Source organism: Cariama cristata, unplaced genomic scaffold (assembly GCF_000690535.1).
Source record: "Cariama cristata isolate BGI_N322 unplaced genomic scaffold, ASM69053v1 scaffold21137, whole genome shotgun sequence".
NCBI lineage: Eukaryota > Metazoa > Chordata > Aves > Cariamiformes > Cariamidae > Cariama > Cariama cristata.
The window spans coordinates 3564-21714 of record NW_009626325.1 but is presented as its reverse complement, the minus strand read 5'-3'; the positions used below and the strand labels follow the sequence as shown (position 1 = coordinate 21714).

Here is an 18151-nt window from a genome sequence, read left to right as displayed (position 1 = left end):
CAGCGATGTACCTGTGAAGGGTTGTTAGGAGTGCCAGATTTCCACAAGTATTTAGCATCTTTAACTGGGCACAGCGGACTCATTGGAACTCTCAGTCCTTCCGTCCTTGACCTCTCTAGATGTAAAAGGTGAAAAATGGTATCACTTTCTTGGTGTATCATGGGTACTGTATTGGCTCACATTGGAGGAGGGAAAAAACATACCTTAAGAGTAATTGTGTACTCAGTTCATGTTTGTAGAGTTCATATACTGAAGGGTTAGGATAAAAATAGACAAATTCTTCAGGTCAGCACTGGATGCTGTGTAAATCTGATGGTCGGGGGGGGTGGGGGGAAGGCAGCAAAACCTTCATTGGACGTACGTACAAAGGGTGCTTTGTAAGCACTTTGGCACACCTTTAATTTGAGGAGTTTGAGTGTTGGACTTGCTATTCTAAGAGTCTTTGGTGCTCTTTTTTATTTTAGTTTTTACCTGAAAGAGATGCAGGTTTTCTTAGTTTAAAAAAAACATAAAATGTTCTAACACTTCAAAATGCAGTTTAGTTTTGGAGGAGCAGCAGAGATACATTGGAGAGTAGTCCAAGACTGCTTGTTCCTTTGTGTTTTAAAGTGCTTTATATATATGTCGAAAATTTCAGCCCTTGTTTTTTGTCTCTCTTTAATAAAAAATCAGTTGTTATGTTGGAATTGACTCCAGATAACAACCCACTACTACTTTATTTTTTGATTTTTCTTTATTTCCTTAGCAATAATTGCAGATGTAGGTTTTAGGTTTGTGTTTCTTAATAAGCTGCTCCTTTTCTCTTGCTTTTCTCTTCTCTATCAGTTCTGCAATAAACCTTGTACGTCAGCCTTTGTTACTGTAGTGGCAGGATCATGACATCAAGTGCAGCGTTTTGATTGAGAAAGAGTAGAGCGTTTCTGCAAGAGCAGCTTGAGTCTTCTGTCATCTCTAGGGCTTCAGTTGCAGGATGACTGATACAAATTTATATGACTGATATAAATGTATATTTATACAAATATATATGACTATATTCAAATTTGGAAATGAAAAGGTTAAAACCTGAGTTATGTAAGACCTGATTGTGAAATGTCATGGAGAGCAAATGGTTCGTATGATACTAAAGGAACACTTTTCCTTCATAGTTTTATTAATACTTATTATGATATAAATTCTGAGTTCTACCTAGTAAGGCTTTTCACTTCCGTTAATTTTTATGTTCCTAGGGAAATGATTTTTGGTTTTCTTTTCTTGCTTTACAGCTTGGCACTGCAATTGGCTTTTTGTTGCCACCTGTTTTGGTTCCAAATACACCTAACGATATCAATCTAATGGCACATAACATCAGCATCATGTTCTATGGAACAGCAATAGTGTCCACACTTTTGTTCTTCTTAGTAGGAGTTGGTAAGTGTTCCGTTCTTGTAATTTAAATGGTGACCGTAGGGAGTGTTTACAACATCTCGCTTACTTAAAGCATCTGACTTAGCTCAAAGTAGTTGAGGTTACATTTTCTCCAGTTTACTTGTGTTCACTTCCCTGTTGTGCCAGGGTTAAGTGACAGCCAGTTTACTGTAGGTTGTGCTTCACGTGAGGTGACCTCTCAGAATATTTAGTTCACTTAGGCTTTTTGCTAGAAGGACATTATGATATAATGATTATTATGATATAGTTCTCTCTGTTAATCTTACAATTCAGGTACAAAAGTCTAGACACATTGCAGATGAAGTCTGTGTTTGACCATATGTTGGTAGCAATCAAATGTGACCAAATAATTAGCACATCCTTTGTGGCTGTGACTTGATTCTTCCATGAGAAAATCTAGAGTATTTTTTTCATGAAAGTGTTAAAAACCACAAGTTAGTCTTCTGAAATTCATCAAATGGAAACACTTCAAAAAGAAAAAGCATTAGTCTGGTAAAGGCAAATCAAATTGTTCCTTCTTCTTTTTCCCCAGTGTTTGAAGAAAAGCCCAAATACCCTCCTAGTCACTCTCAAGCAGTCCTGCAAACTATGCCTCCCGAGGATTACTCCTACAAGCAGTCGATTATTAACTTGTTCAAAAATATTCCATTTGTACTTTTGCTGATCAGTTACGGTAAGGGGTGCTGTCTGGCCGTAGTCTGCAAAACTGATCAAATGTGTGCTGAGAGCACACCGAGTTTTAGTTGTGGTGGTGGTTTTTTATGGGGGAGGGAGCGTCAAACTTTCATTTACTCAGCAGCCGGTGCTGGAAAATCCAGCAAGATTCAAAATACCGTTTATAGGTCTGGTGAAGAGATTTTACGTGGCAGATAAAAGGTTTTGCCTCTGATGTGAATCTTAAATATCAGAAGATTAACTGTTTAGGGTAGCAGATCTGTGTGGCTACACCTGGAATGACTGAAACTTTTCTTTTGGTACTGCAGGTATTATGACTGGGGCATTTTATTCTGTCTCCACATTATTAAACCAGATGATAGTAACTCATTATGAGGTAAGTGTCTTGGTTCTTCTTTGATTTTTTTTTTATTTTTTTTTTTTACTGTACATTAGCAGAGATGATGTTTATTATTATGTAGGTGTTATGTGTGCTCAGATGTTTGATTTCCTTTATACTCCCCTACAGTTTCTTGCACGATACAGCTATGGGAGTCATAGGAATGTTTGTTTGCACTTATGACTGCCAAGAGGTCTGAACTTGACTCTGAGTGGAAGCAAGTTATTAATGAGCACCATATAAATATTTGTTGAAAGGGAGAAGAAGTGAACGCTGGGAGAATTGGCTTGACACTGGTGGTGGCAGGAATGGTGGGTTCGATTATTTGTGGTTTGTGGCTGGATTACACTAAAACATACAAGTAAGTGTGGGTAGGCATGTATGGGGTTAGGGGTAGGAGAGCAGTGCAATTGCATTAGAAAAATACTGCAATGTAAGGGCTGAAGTGAACTGATGATAAAATGCAGTTCATCCCTGATCTTTTAGCAGCCTTGATAGAGACTAGTTTCTGAGGCTACAGCAAAAGCTTGAGACTCTTAATGATTCTTGGCCAAAAGAAATGAGAGAGGAGAATACAAAGATGCGAAGAGGTTTTCCATCTATTCCTCTCTCTTCAGGAGTGTAAGGCTAACAAGGAAAGCGCTGTATGTCCTACATACAGTCTCCCAGTGGGCTGCTCCTCCTAGGAAAGCATAAAGGCTCAAAACCTACTCTGCATTGAAATGGATGGTTGGTGGATTCTAATTTTTTTTTGTGCTACTGCTGGTCCTATTACTAAGCATAACATTTGCTTTAATTCAGGGGACGACTATGGAGCAGAACTCTGTTCTGGGGTAGGAGCTTGCAGGTCCATCACCCATGGTGTGGTGACACCAGGAGTGAGCAGTGTCCTGGAGCGCTGCTTATGGCGGAGTATTCTCCCCTGTGATTCTTAGTACATTATGTGCAAGAGCTCTAGAAACCTAATGGATGTTAATGCTGTAAATTGGCTTTGTTTCTGCATGTGTTTTGGCTTATAAATAAGTGACATGTGCTTTAATATTTTGGATGACATCCCTTATTCCAGATTTAAAATAAATAGAACATTGTAATGAGATTTGTTTGACTTGCCTCTTAGGCTGACTTTTGTTGCTAATAGTGTTCGATTTGGCTGCTCATGTATTGATGTATTGTATAATGGGCAGTGCTGCAGAATGGCCAAGAGGTACAACATAGCGGAGAACTAAAGTAGTGTTAAGGTAATAGTATCTGCTGTGATTGTCCACTCTTTGAGAGTCTGGGTAAGTGTCTTTAGCCTTGAGTGAAGCAGGCATATAACCAAGGCAATAAAGACTTTGGGAAGGATATGTCCTTATTGCATGATATGTTTGAGCCAGAATTACATGAAGCAAATTTAATAGCTGTAGATTGTCAGTTGTTAGAGAGTAAGTGATGTTTTATGTTACCCTTCCATGCTTCAGCAATGTGCTGTGACCTTATGTTAATAATGTTTTGTTTTTTTTTTTTTTTCTTGGCTGGGTTGCAGGCAAACTACGCTGATTGTTTACATTCTCTCTTTCATTGGGTTGCTGGTATTTACTTTCACCCTGGACCTCGGATACCTTATAGTAGTGTTCGTGACTGGAGGAGTGCTTGGGTGAGTGATTAAAGAGGACTAGAAGACTTAACTGCAGTTCTGTTCAGAAACAATATTTAACTGTTTTAACTAAATGATTCTACTGTATATTCTGTTGCCATGCTCTCAACCTATGCCTATAGCTCACAGTACAGGTAGGGTTTACTAGGGTTTCAACTTCTGTTACAGCAGAATAAATCTAAAGTAACTCACTTTCCAGTGAATTTCATTTAACATTTTATGGATCTAACAGAAGTCTGTATGCGGTCAATTTGTTTGGTGCCAATTCAAAAAGCTGACTGCAGTGAAGTTGAATCTTTCTGTTGACCAGTGGATAAATGATTAGAGTTTAACTGAGCAAATCTAGGAAGATTGGCTTCTGTGCATTTTGATTAATCTATATTTTGATAGGCAAGCAACATGCTGGGTGCTTTGTTCACTCAGAGGAGCATGAGCACTTCTCATAGATACATAATCTAAAAGCCCCAAAAGGTGCTGAGAGAATAGTGCTGTATGCAGACACAGCAGTTAAGAGAGAGCCAGAAATGTCTGGAGAGTTTAATTTTAAAAACCAATCAACCACCCTTAACTGCATTAAGCCCCTGCTCTTCCTGTCACCTGTCAGTCCCCTCAGCTTCTTCCACAGCAGCTTCTAGCAGACATTCCAGTGTCCAGCCTCACTCCCTGCTGATGGTCTCTTTTGGTCCTCCGGCATGGATGTTTAGGCTGATCAAAAGATGATGTTTGTCTCTGTCTTTCATTTGAAAGTAATTGGCTTCAATTACGGAGTGGCTTGTGGAGTGGTCAGAGAAGGTTGTTTCATATCTATGGAGTGGAGTGCAGGTGGTTATGGGAAACAGGACACATATGTTAAAACATCTTTCTTCTAAGAAGAGAGATGTATGGCTAAAATTGTTGGATGAGGTCGGGGGAATGAAGCAGGCAAAGCAAATATTGAATCATATTAGGTCTTGAAATCAGACAGTTTGGAATACCAACTAATTCATTATACCATGTGTTTATGTTTGATTTTCTGAGCTGTAGTAATAGATGAAGGCCACACCTGTCATCCTCTTACTCTCCTCTTCAACAGGTTCTTCATGACTGGCTATCTCCCACTTGGGTTTGAATTTGCTGTGGAAATTACATACCCAGAGTCTGAAGGCACTTCCTCAGGTCTTCTTAATGCATCAGCACAGGTTACATAGTTTTATTTCTTCAAGTGAAGTAATGCTCAGGCCACTCTGCTCGAATCTAAGGTGGCTTTCTTAGACTTGGCTGCTGAGTCTCCGTTGTGTTGCTATAGTCATAATTTTTTAAATTTGGTTTCTATAAGATGTGACCTGAAACTTTGCAAGGTAAAGTGATGACTCTTTTCTATATGACCCTGATGAAGTGACTTGTTTGTTTATAGATATTTGGAATTGTCTTTACACTTGTTCAAGGAAAACTCACAACAGACTACAGTCCTCGTGCAGGAAACCTCTTTCTTTGTGCTTGGATTTTTGTGGGCATTATCTTAACAGGTAATTAATCGAAGTGTAAGTAATGGTTTCTCTTTAATGTAAAAATGTGGAGGTTTTTTTTGAGATAGTGAATTTCTGGGTAGTTTTTAGATGTCTCAGACATCTACGATTTAAATATGTGGCTTCCTGTCTGGGCTCAGAGAAGTTGTAAATGCAGGGTTTGAGGTTTTTCTGCTTTGTTTTTCGCTTTAAATACTTGCTATGTGCACACCCTTTGTTTTAAGGATGATGTTGCTAGTATATGGACAGCCATCTGTCACCCATTTCTTGAGTCGGCTTGAATCTGAGGCAGACGTCTGTCTCCAGAGTAGGATAGTAAATATAAATAAATACATAAATGGAGACAGTTTGCAGTATTCCAAATGCAAGAGACTGCTGATGTATTCCTGAACTATACCATACTGGTACTTACAAATGTGCTGAAAGTGCTAAAACTATCAAGCTTTGCTTTAAGTACTCATGGTTCTAAAGCTTTTTTTGTAATTTTCTGTGTTTGCTTTGTGAGGAGCAAGTTCAAATTGTCAGTAAGTTCAAATTGCAGAAGAGTGAATACAGGTATGTTGAATGTGTGCTGAAAGCAGCTTCCGTGTGCTTGCACTGTACATTTCACTTGAAATGCATATCAGTGCAAAGTTGTGAACCAGCCTTCTCTTTATTTTTTTGTTCCAGCCTTAATAAAATCAGATTTGCGAAGACATAATGTGAATTCAGGGATTATGAATTTGGATGTTAAAGCTGTAAGTGGCGACTCTTTTACCATGATTGTATTACCGTACTTGAATGTTTGGCTTCTATTGGCATAATAATATTAACAGCAAAAGAGTAATTGACAAAAACTTGTAATATGACTGTTTCCATGCTGTTTTGGAACAACAGAGCCACATGGGATGCACCCCTCAGATATCTGTTTCTCCCCTTAGCTCCCATGAAAAAAACTGAAAGACCTGCACTCAGATTTTCCTGGATTTTAAGTGACTAATATTAATCTCTGATTTTATTGCTTGGGTCTTGCTTTTTTCATATTTGCAGATAGCATTGTAAATTGTGAAGCCTTTTTATGTATTGGGTTAGGAGGCTGTGCTATAGACTACATATTTTATTTAAAATACCTGCAGTCCTTTTAAGTGAAGTCAGTGTCTGATGAACAGAAGTCATGCTGCAGTTTCTGTGCTGTGCTGCATGAAAAGCTGGGTCTGTTCTTCTGCTAAGCACCCTCACAATTTAGGTGAAGAGTGAGCACAGCACTTGCTGCTGTTCAGGATGTTCCAAGACCACGTTTCAGCAGATTTTCCAAATTATAACTCGTAGAAATAAGGCTGTCAGTGGAAACTTTTCAGTGCTGTGGGGTTTTTGATCATTTGGATCAAGATAATGAAATGGCTTTTTGGAGTCAGATATTGCAGGATCCTCTGTCATGCTTCTTTTTATGTGTGTCTTGAATGTATAGCAGCTTTTGATCATCTGTGATCAGGTGCGCACTGTTAGTGTCTGCATAAGGTTCAGAAGCTTCCAAACTGGTGCTCTATGAGCTAACTTGAACCTGAAACCTGTGCAGCTGTACGTGCACAGTATGGCATCCTGGGCATTTACCAGCCTAGGTCAGGGCTGTCTCAGGGGTGTACATGCTGACTATAGGCAGTGGTCCATGACTGATGTGTTTGCTGTTAGCAACTTGTTAATTAGCCTAGATTGTCGCACAACTTCATTTATATTAGCAAAGATATAAGAAAAGCTGGAGTCCTTGCCTTGATATTACCACAAATAATTGAGAGCTGCCCGTGTTAATAAGGTACAATAGCACTTTGATACCAAACCTTGATCATCAAGATTCTACAGTGTTTAAATGTAAGGAGAAAAAGCCTGAAAGTCAATCTCCATGTGATAAATATCTATATGCAGTAAATATATACATTCGAGTTATACTAAGAAACTCAGTTCTGTGGGTTTTTTTGATTGTGGGTTTTTTTTTTTCATTACAGAGAGAAGGGAAAATAGGGCTTTCTATAAATGTCTAATTTGGCTAATTAGTTACATATACTATTGGAGCCTAACCTAATAATTACCCAAGAATACTGAGGTTGGGAATAGCTTCTGCTGAGTAACAGCATAATTCCTGCTTCTTTTTTCCCCTCTCCAGGTACCAGTTGACAGTCCTGTAGAACCCGAAAGTACCACATTAAAAATACAGTCAGCTTTATAAAGCTGAAAGAAGGTGACTTAAAAACGCACATGTTTGGTTGGATACTGAACAATATTAATCATTGTAAACACTGGATTTGTGTGTATGAGTCGTAAAATGTGTTTGGTGAGATTGGTGATAGTTGTGCAGTGGAAACTATGAAGATGCTCCGTTTGTTTTGCCCAAGACGCAAGCAATTCACCTTTGTACAGAATATTTATTTTAACAGTTTTCAAGTTTTGCAGTTTCATTAGTAAAGAACTGTGTGAATAGTCTGCACACTAAGGAGATGTACATTCAAGATGCATACTTGAAAAATTCTGGAATCCTGAAGTACAGTCGTGAGGATCAGAAGTATCTAATCTTCTTTTCTTGTTCAGTCTTTGCTAGTGCATTTGAAAAGTCAGAGTAGGTAGCTGCACAGCTGGAGGATGTTCACAAGTTCCTTTTTTTAAAATGTATCTGTATTTTTACTATAAGCCAACGGTTCCTTCTGGGAAACTGTCTATAGCACAATACTGAAAACAAGAGATGACTGCAAATGTGTGTGTTTCTTACTGACATCTGACATTTCTTTTGCCTTGAAACTTCTTCATAGGTTTCAGAAGGCAGATAAGAGAAAACACTGTATTGTAGATTCATTGCAACATTTCTGGGGAGATGTAAAGAGTTTCCCACTAGAAAAATTGAAGAAAAAGCATTTCTTATTAAATATAGTAAAAAGGAGAAGAAAGGCCTTTGATATCTCTACTGTGAAGTATTTATAGGCAATGGAACGCTACCATACAGGTTGCCTCCACGGAATATTTTGAGTGCTTTTTCAGTTAAAGTGAGAGGAGTACGTGTTTACAAAGAGCTGGTGCCTTTACTTTGTAAAGAAGATCCTTGCCTCATCTTGAGTTTAATCAGTGCTGCTGAAGAAATTCCATTTTATATGTTAAACCTCCTCTGAATATTTGTGGAGTAGCAGAAAATGTGTTCTATCCTTTTTTGCATTTATTTCTCTGTGTTATGAATTGTGTCACTTGTCTCATGAAATTTTTGTGCTCATATAACTTAAATCATGTCTTTCGCAGTTTCTTAAAAGCTGTAAGGATGGCTGAAAGGAAAATAGTGATGTTTCACTTTCAGATATTTGCTGTTTATATCATGCATCTTAGCTACAAAAGGGGCAGGCTTCATTAACATTCACCTTGTCTTATAACATTTATCTGAATTCGGGATGTGGATTTCTCAGTGCAGCGCTTCTGAAAATATTCTCCTTTACCTTGTGCTGTATCTGCACACCTACAGAAATGATAACACTACAATAATACTGGGGCCGTACTATTACTGAAAAAGTCAAACCTGAATTAGTGGACTTTTGCTAACATTCGAGCTTTAGCAGTCTTTAAGCTGAGCCTGCAGGTTCAGTGCCATCAATGATGCCATCTCTTTGAGTTCCCACAGATGTAGTGCCATCCAGAAGGTGGAATCCTACTCGAAGTTTTCCACGGATTGTTACAGTTGGGTATGGGGAACTTTTTAACTCCAAGATAGTCTTTCAGTATGATAACTATCGTTAAATGCTTTTCTTTTTCTTGTTTCACTGTAGATTTAGAGAATCATTTTCTATAAAAAGGACTCTGTAAACGTAGCTTTCTAAACTTAGCCTCTAAACTTGATGATCTTGATTTAGCATTTTGTGTGATAAATGCTTCAGACATGGGAAGATGTAAATGGCAATATACCTATCAGAATAAGCTAAACATGCTTGGAACACTCGCTTTTCCAAAAACAGTCCATGTCTGTTTGCTAGGTCCAGTGCTAGAGAGAAAACAAGCACACCTTGCTGCTCCTGGAGAGGCAAGCTTTACGAGAAGAGTCCTCTGGTGAGGTAGCTGAATATAGGAAATGTGACTTATAGATATGCAAGTGGCAGGCAAGAGTACAGGAGTGCAAGTAGAGATGCTTTCATTATGTCAGTTTTTTTTATATTTATTGACTTGCTGTGATATAAGCTGCCCCATCAAGCTATGTACATGTTTTCAGCCTGAGTGAACAAAGTGAAAGTTCCTGTCTTTTGATAACTGTGGGTGGCCTTTCCTTTTGGAAAAATGATAATAATGTGTGCCAAAATATATACGTTCTTTGGCAAGATACAGATTCAGTAAATATTTGTGTTCATGGCCTGTGGTTGCTTTGGACTTCTGATGTTGCAAAATCTTAACAAGATAATATTTTTGCAGTTTTGGGGCATTGTTTTCAAATGTCCCATAGAAGGTCTTTGACAGTATCCAGAATGCTTTCTGAGATGTGCAGTACACACTGTTCAAATTCAAAGATTGAACTTTTTTCTGTCTTTTTGAAATTTGTTTTTTAATTCCTTTCTTCACTACTAGTTTCCAGTTTCTTTAGTTATGTTCAGCTGATTATTGAAAAAATATTCTAGCCCTTCTGGCTCCTTGTGTTTTTTATCTTCTGCCAAATTATTTGGCTACCCTCTGAAAAGGTCCAAACAAGATTTTGGCATGGTGGAAACTCTGCTGTGTCCCTGAAAAGAAAATATTCCAAATAATGAAGGCTTAATTACATCCTGAATTTAATACTCCTCCTCTAAAAGGAGCTTGAAAGTTGGAAACTTGTGAGCTATTTCCAGACAACAATAAGGTATTTAAATAAAATGCTCATCAGCAGAATAAAGAGCAAATAAAGAACAAACCAGTATTTTATGCAATAATCTTGTCTGTCTGTCAAGAAACTGAGGTTCTAGCTCATGGCAGAAATAAATTTGAGGTAGTTGGGGCTTTGTTTTTTTGGTTATAATTTTTGGTTTTAAACCAACAGCATCCACCCAATCAAATGTCCATCTGGAATTGGAAATGGGGTTTCTGACTCTTTTAGCCTTGAGACTCTGGCTCAGCCCTCCAGTAAGAGTAGAGGTGGGGGCTAAAAATCGTAACTGCTTGAAGAGGTAATTGTTTAATGAATAGAATTACATGTCAATTCTGAAAGGATGGAGTGGGAAACCAAGTGAGGAGAGGCATTCCAATCCCATGCATCAGCTTTTGCTTTTCAATATGGTTTTCTTTGAAGTGCTTCAAGAGAACTCTAGAGGATGCAAGAGAACTCATCTAATGGTGAACATAAGCAAGAGGCCTGCCCCCAAGTTCCCAGGGGCCCATCAGAGTGTGTAATTGCTACCTTTCAGCTACAAAATACAGAGATTAGTCTTTAAAATAACTCCATCTTTCTTTGTTTCTTCCAGACTGTGTTAAACTTTTGCTAAGTTCAGTGGGAGAGACCCAGAGAACATTGAGACATTTTTATTTAAGATTCCTAATGTACGTAGCCTTAAAACCCTCATTTCTGCTGGCTGGGTGTGAAAATACCAGACCTGTAAGACGTAGTCTGGAATTGCTGCAATCAGGAGCTTTCTTCTTCAGCTTGGTAGACAAGTCCTTCAGTGCACTTACTTTGTAGTTGAGTGCTTGTCTTTTAATAACGTCTCTTTCTGTTGCTGAATGCTTATGTTTTATGAGGAAGAAAGAAGTGGGAAGAATACGTATGAATAATTTCAGGTTAATAGGGCTTTCCTAACTTCAGCTTCTTGGTCATCTCTTTTGTTCAAGACAGTCTGTTGTTTCAGAGACAGTCACTGGAGTGTGTAATTAGATCTGCCAGCCCATGTAGCCTAATGAAAAAATGCTTTTTGAGAAATCTTTGGACTATCTTGTGCATCTACGACCAAGTGAAATTGGGTTAAGCTGGAAGAATTTATTGCTTTCATCTTCCATTCTGTGAACTCACGAGTTTTCCTGTGTGAATGGGGACGTGTGACCTTTTCGGTTGCTATCTTTCAATACCTTGTATTGCTGCTTAAGTGTTGTAGGCTACTAATGATTCAGAGACCACAAGCTAAGTTATGGTATACCATGTGATTTTCCCCCAACACCGTTCAGTCTGAAGTCTGTGAAGAGGGAGAAGTGATGTTAATGCATGAACGAGAATGAATTAAGCAAAACATATTCCTAAGATAAATGTATTTCCATGTAAGAGCCATGTTGGTTACTGCTCATGTCTTTGTTCTTCTCATGAAGATAGCAAATACTTTTGTAATATCATGTTTTGGTTTTGTTAGTATCCCATTCTTTGTTTCAAGAGAAAATTAAAAATTCCTTATGAATATTCTGATTGCAATATTGTATGTGGGTGGCATCCCTCCTTGCCATTATATGTTACTAATAAAGTGTATAATGTGTAACTTGATTGGAGCCCAGGTTACCTTTTTTGACAGCTGTTGATACGGCTGATGGTCTAAAAATGTTTTGTTTTGTTTTTTTTTTTTCTTAGAAGCTGCCATTTAATGTAGGAAAATTTTATAAGTGAATGATATACCGTGTCATTAATGAACATACATGCCCACGTATATGCAGAGTGCATGTATGCAGGGTATATAAATGTATTCTACACAAGAGTATTGGCTTACAGAGAAATTTTCTCATGGTGTGGAATTAAAGTATTGGCGTCAGTAGTTGAGTTGCACTGCTCTAGCACAGTGATTTCTCTTCCTTGGCTTTGGAAAAGGTCTGTGAGGAAAAGAAAGTGCAGTTAACCCCTAAAGCAGAGCAATCCGAAGGCAGCTCCTTAAGGGCAGTTCAAATATTATTTTAATAAAGCACCCAGCTGTAGAGAGGTTATCTGGGGAGAAAGAGTAGAGTAACTTCTTAGAGAGGATAGAGTGAGACATTACATTCAGTTGCGGCCCAACTTTTGTTTCTAAAACTGGAGTTGTCTTCAGTGAGAGCCCAGTAGGACCCTTGTGAACACTCTGCAAGGGTTCTGTCACTTATCCTCAGCCATTTAGCCCCGCTCGTCAGCTGTGAGCCAGGTAAGTTTGAGCAGCCTGCTTCAAAGAAAGTAGAGTCACTGTAAGAAAATGTTTTTATTTTATTTTTTTAAAATTTTATCTCCCTTCTCCTCCAAACTGGGATTATCTCTGAGCTATTTTTATATAAGAGATTGTTCACAGAAGAGGTTGCAGGTGCTGCAGAGCACAGGAAACACAAAGCCTTTTGTCGTAAAACAACGCTAATACCCAGTTCAACAGTGGGTTGGACTCTGAGATGGGTTCTTCAGTTTACAACCAGGACTATAGGGTTGTATTCTTTTTACAGTATCTGTATGAAAACTATATCGTCACTTAGCATTGTGATTTAAACATTCCCACAGCTAGGAATGAACAATCACAGCAAATTATTATTGCTTTAAATCTTGATTTTTGGTTTGGTTTGGTTTGGTTGTTCTTTTGGCAGATGCTCATTCTTTCTTGAAAGAAAACACCAGAAACCTCATCGGGTAAGTGGGAGATATGAAGCCATCCTGACTGTGATCGTTTCTATAGTTGGGAGGAGGCCCTATGTATCCAAAGCTAACAAGTGTCACCCCTTCCAGAAAGTGATGTGGTTTGTGCATGGATAAAATAGGCGGGTGCCTCACAGTCCAGCTGCTTCCTAGGCTGGAAAGGTTTCTTAGAAGCCTGCTGGATTTCCTTCTGGCTGTGCTTCACAATGAGCTGACCTTATCTATGTTCTGAATCAATATTTCTATCTTCAATTAAACAACATCTTTCAGAAGACAAAACAATAATATCCTGAACTTTATAGAAAGGACTTCAGCAGGTATATTGCAGTAAAAAAAAGGCTAAGTACTGGCAATGTTTAGGTGTAGTTATGGATTTGTGAGCAGCTATATATTTGTGAGTAACTGGCTAATAGGTGTGGTCAAAATTCAGCCTTTAGGATGCCGGGTTCCAGTGTTTTCTCAATAAACTGCTTCTGCTTGTAACTATGCTTAGACCATTAAAAAAGGTTGTAAATAATATCTAAAGGGCATTGTCAGCATTGTGGCCTTGCTTTACGAGTTCTAGAAACAGACACAAGACGCTACAAAAGCTATAAACTTCATGCAGTTGGAAAACTACTATGAGAACATTTCTTTTTTAAAAAATCTGGTTAAAGATGGCTCATGTGAGCCCAGAAGCACTGTTGCAGTGGCTGTAGCTCCGCAGGTGAGTGTTCATCAGCTTTGTAGATGAGGCAGTGAATGTGCATCCTAGTGAGCCGATTTTGGAAAACAGGAAGGTGTAATTAGAAGCCATCTTCCATGCCTAGGTGACTTTGGTTTATGATGTCTGTTTTGTCACTGTAATAGCAATTTCTTACTGTTTTGTCTCTATATTTTACCTGTACTTGTGTGTGCGTCCTTAAAAAATACCTGGAAAAAGCCATGTGAAAAAGAATCTCGTATGAGACTCAGTCGGTTGGGTAAAATATCTTTAACATCATTGGATACAGAAGCTGGAAAGAAATACTTTGCCTGAGTAATTTACTAAGAGACAATGGGATCTCTGGATGGTAATTTAATCCTCTATCTAGGTGTTCCTTAATGGAGAAATTGGCTTTTACCCTAGAAAGTGATTTTGAAATTTTTTTCTTCAACTGACTTGTAGGAGCAAAATTGAACTTTAATTTCGTAATCACACATTTGCTTGGCTTTCAAAAGTTAGCTAGGGAACTACTAAACCCAAGTTCTTGGTGAGCAGCATGACTTAGGGACGTCAGGAGCTAACCCTGTTTTTTAGAGCACTGTGAAAGTTGCTGGGAAGAATCCCAGGGATGTATTCAAGGCTTCAGAAGTTTTCCTTGCCCGGGCTAGGCTGAACCAGAATCTTCCCAATTTCTTTTTTCAGAATGGGGCAGTCCTAAGGTTTCTCCAATGGTGATTACTAGTTTGGATAAGGTAGAAGACGGACTGCAGATGACTGAAAAATTAGTTACTCTTTTAGAAATCAAATTGTCCAGCCTGCTACCAAGGGAAAAAGAAGTTAAAATCTAACAGTGCAGTTTCTAAGCCGGTGCATACTGTTTTCTCCATTAATTCCTGCAAGGTTACTTCATTTCTTCAGAATAATTAATCAGCTAATTCTGAGCAACCCTACAGGCGTTAGACAAAACTGACATCCTGTGCTGAATGAAGAGGCATTGTCCTGCCAGGGTGAGAATGACTCACCCTTGGATGATTAACCGATTTGAATTTGTGTTATCTTCTGCTCGCAGAGAACAACTGAAATTCACTTAAGGGCCTAATGCTAAAGTGTGAAAAATTCACTTGGAGGCCAATGCCTAAAGCCTAGAAATCCCATGATTTCTCACCTTGTCACTCCACAGAAGACAAAGTTACCCAAACCAGACTGTTGCCAGGGGAGTTACAGAGGTCCATCAGCTTTTGAGGAGCAGAGTGACCCATGCTTGGTGTGATTTTTCCTCTGCCGTACTTCATCTGCTCAGGCTTGAACTGTAAGAATCTCATGAGGGTTGAAATGTCTGTATGCATGAAAAGGACAGAGAGCATTTTGGAGCCTCCTTGCGGTCTGCAGCTTGTGTGATCGCACTTAGGATGTTCCTGGTTTTGATTCCAAAGGTGGAAAATGCTCTGTAGGCTTCTTGAGTTTGCTAGTTATCCCTGAAAATGAGTATCATTCATGTGATGGCAAATAATGAAGATAACTGAAAAAAAATAATTTTGTTCCAGATGACTGTAATTACTTTAAGACCTTTAAGTTTTTTAAATGACCACAATATTTGAACTTTACTGTCACTTTCAGATGCTTCTGCAGTGTTTTGACTGTTGTTCAATTGTTCTCTAGAGAGGGGGAATGTTAATCTGCAGAGCACTGCCTTCCAGGGATGCTGGAAGTGATGCTTCAGATCAAAAACTGTTTGATGAAATCATCAGTGTCGTGATGATACCTTGTTGTACCATGGCATTGAGAACAGTGTATCATGCGTGTCTCTCTTTGCAGGTTTCACACAGCACCTAAATTTAAGGGTGTGTGACGTGTTCTGTTGCTACCCTTAACAACTTTTTCAGTCCACTTTCAAGTACTGCCTGGAAAGACAATGCATTTGAGGAACTTTGATACGTAAGAACAACATTTGTTTGGAGCGTTTCCTAACCAGCATCATACTATTCCCAGAGGGTGCAGGGTATCCAACAACAGAACTACGTTGCTTAATCGATTTCTGAACAGCACCAACAATTGTTCTCACCTTAAGCAGGCGGGGGTTTTGTTGCAGTACGTTCCTCTCTCCACGCAGGCGGGGATGACTTGGGTGCTCGCTTGGCAGTGGAAGTTGGTCCTGACTCACCTTTGGTGCCACCACTGCCAGCTCCCCTGTGACAAGGGCTGCAGGTGCCAACGATTGCCAAAAAGAGATCTCATTTCTAGTAGCAGATATTTTTTTTTTAGCCACTTGCCTTTCTTTACTACCTGTACTTTTATTATGCAGTTCCCCTGAAAAAAAAGTGATTGTGCTGGGTAGTTTACCCTCTGACTAAATGTTAAAGAAGAAGTAATTAGTCCAAAAAAGATGGATTGCTGAGATTTATGGAAGGTTATATTAGTGTTTCCTTGTTTTTATAAGCAGAGCTTGCTGTGGAGACCAAATCACATGATATGCTGGCAAGTAAAACCTTCGCAGCAAACTATTGACGTAATTATTTTCCCAAGCCACAGCAATATTTGAGACTGAAACTTTGGAACAAGACAGAAAGAGTAAGGCAGGCTAATAGGGACACCGATGTACCACTCGGAAACAACAGTTTCGTCTGATGCAATCAGTTGGAGATCAGAGTGAGGTGACTATAATAAGTACAGAAGAGGAAGGGCTATTTCACTGTCAGCAAAGGCTCAGGCCAAGCAGGACATGCTGACCTGCAATGGGGGTAGAAAGAGAAAACTTGGAAACTGGTTTTGGGGGAGTCCTGATTTATAGGCTTTTCCTACCACTTTGATTTTTTTTATTTTTTTTAATGCTGGAAATCTTGCCTGTTGGATTAGGCTGAGATCAACTGGAGCCCAGTTAAACAAAACCATCTAAAATAAACACTGTAATGATTTCCTGCAGTAGAATTACTGCAGGGGGTCCTGGACTTGCTCAGGCAGAAATCAAAGGATATTGCTGATGTTCTTCATTGCTAAAGCCAAAGCAGCTGATGGCTGTTTTTTCTGCTAGACCATTGCAAAATAAATAGTATGTTAAGAGTTTCCAGAAAGGGCTACCTTGGGGAAAGCTCCAAAGAAGCACACCCTCAAGCATTCCTTTTATAGCTTGCCTTTTTTTTTTTTAAAGTCTGCTTTACATATTTATTTTCCCAGGGATCACATTGATGAATACATAAAGTTGTCGTTCTTAGTTGTTATGAAAATCACTCCTGCAAACTTGCATCACAGGCATTCCCATATTACCATGGTTACATCCTTACCACAGTTTAACCTGGCATTTCATTACTAAACCCATCCCATTTCGACATAACTTCCAGTTTAGGAAAAATACCAAACAGTTTTATTTTCCTTGACTAGGATCAAACGAGGTCACTATGGTCTTTTCAGGAAACAGGCTAATGTTTGCATAGCAGTAATGCAATTCACTTAAGGCAGGCAAACTTTCTTGACCTGTGTTTTCCTGCTTCCATTCTGCAAAGCTGAAGCACCTTTGTAGGATTAACCATTTTGGACTACTGGTGCTTTTCTGGATGTACATTCAGAAAAGGCCATCAAGATCACTTGGCCCAGCTTTAGCAGAACAGTGTGCCCAAGCTGGGGACACTTGTAAGGTACTCAGGCTTTAGGCTTTTGCCCTGACCACTGCCAGCTGGAGGTACTGGGCACGTTTCCTGCTCCACCAGTAACTGACCTGCCTCTCATATGCTCAGTGCTCGTACCAGGACCTTTGGTGAGTGCGGAGCACTTAAGTGTCCACTTTGGCTGACCTGGACAGCAGCATTGGTCCAGATCTATCATGCTGCCACCGATTCACATCTATCTGGTGGAAAGAAAGAGGAAAAGAGAAACTGTCAAGTTTTTGCTCAAGTGCTGTAAAACCGTTCCTTGGCTATTGCTTCCCAGCCCCCCTTGGATGGCAGCAGATTTGAGCACCCCTTCTTGCAGAAAAGCAAACCTCAGCCGTTCCTCGGGGGGACGGAACAACGTGAGTGGTGTCTCCCACCGCTGCTGGGTGGGCTGTGGGCCAGCTCCCTGCTGCCTACCTGCAGAGGCACCAAAGCCAATGCAGCGGGAGCACCTTTGTGGCATGGCTGTGGCACTGAGAAGGGCACTGGTGTGGGCTGGGACCAGGGGAATCACCACATGGCCTGGCCTGGAGGGGTCAGGAGGCCAGGCTGCAGAGGCAGGGATGGCCGGGCAGGGCAGGGTCAGTCTGCCAACCAGACCATCTTTTGCGGCAGTGCTTCTGCCGCCAGCCTTGCTCCACTTCTGGGTTTGGTGCTTCACTTGTGTGCCTTGGCAGCAT

At 39.6% G+C, this 18151-nt stretch overlaps 1 protein-coding gene across 1 annotated transcript; it reads left to right on the top strand.

Moving 5' to 3' along the window:
- Window positions 1–1262: 1262 nt before the first annotated feature.
- LOC104164619 (feline leukemia virus subgroup C receptor-related protein 1-like) lies at window positions 1263–7820 on the top strand (the record flags this gene model as incomplete). Its single annotated transcript, XM_009704000.1, has 9 exons — window positions 1263–1407; window positions 1958–2098; window positions 2409–2476; window positions 2737–2840; window positions 4005–4115; window positions 5188–5293; window positions 5509–5620; window positions 6290–6357; window positions 7758–7820. Coding segments are annotated over 9 exons (918 nt in total), but the record flags the coding sequence as incomplete, so codon positions are not given.
- Window positions 7821–18151: the final 10331 nt, after the last annotated feature.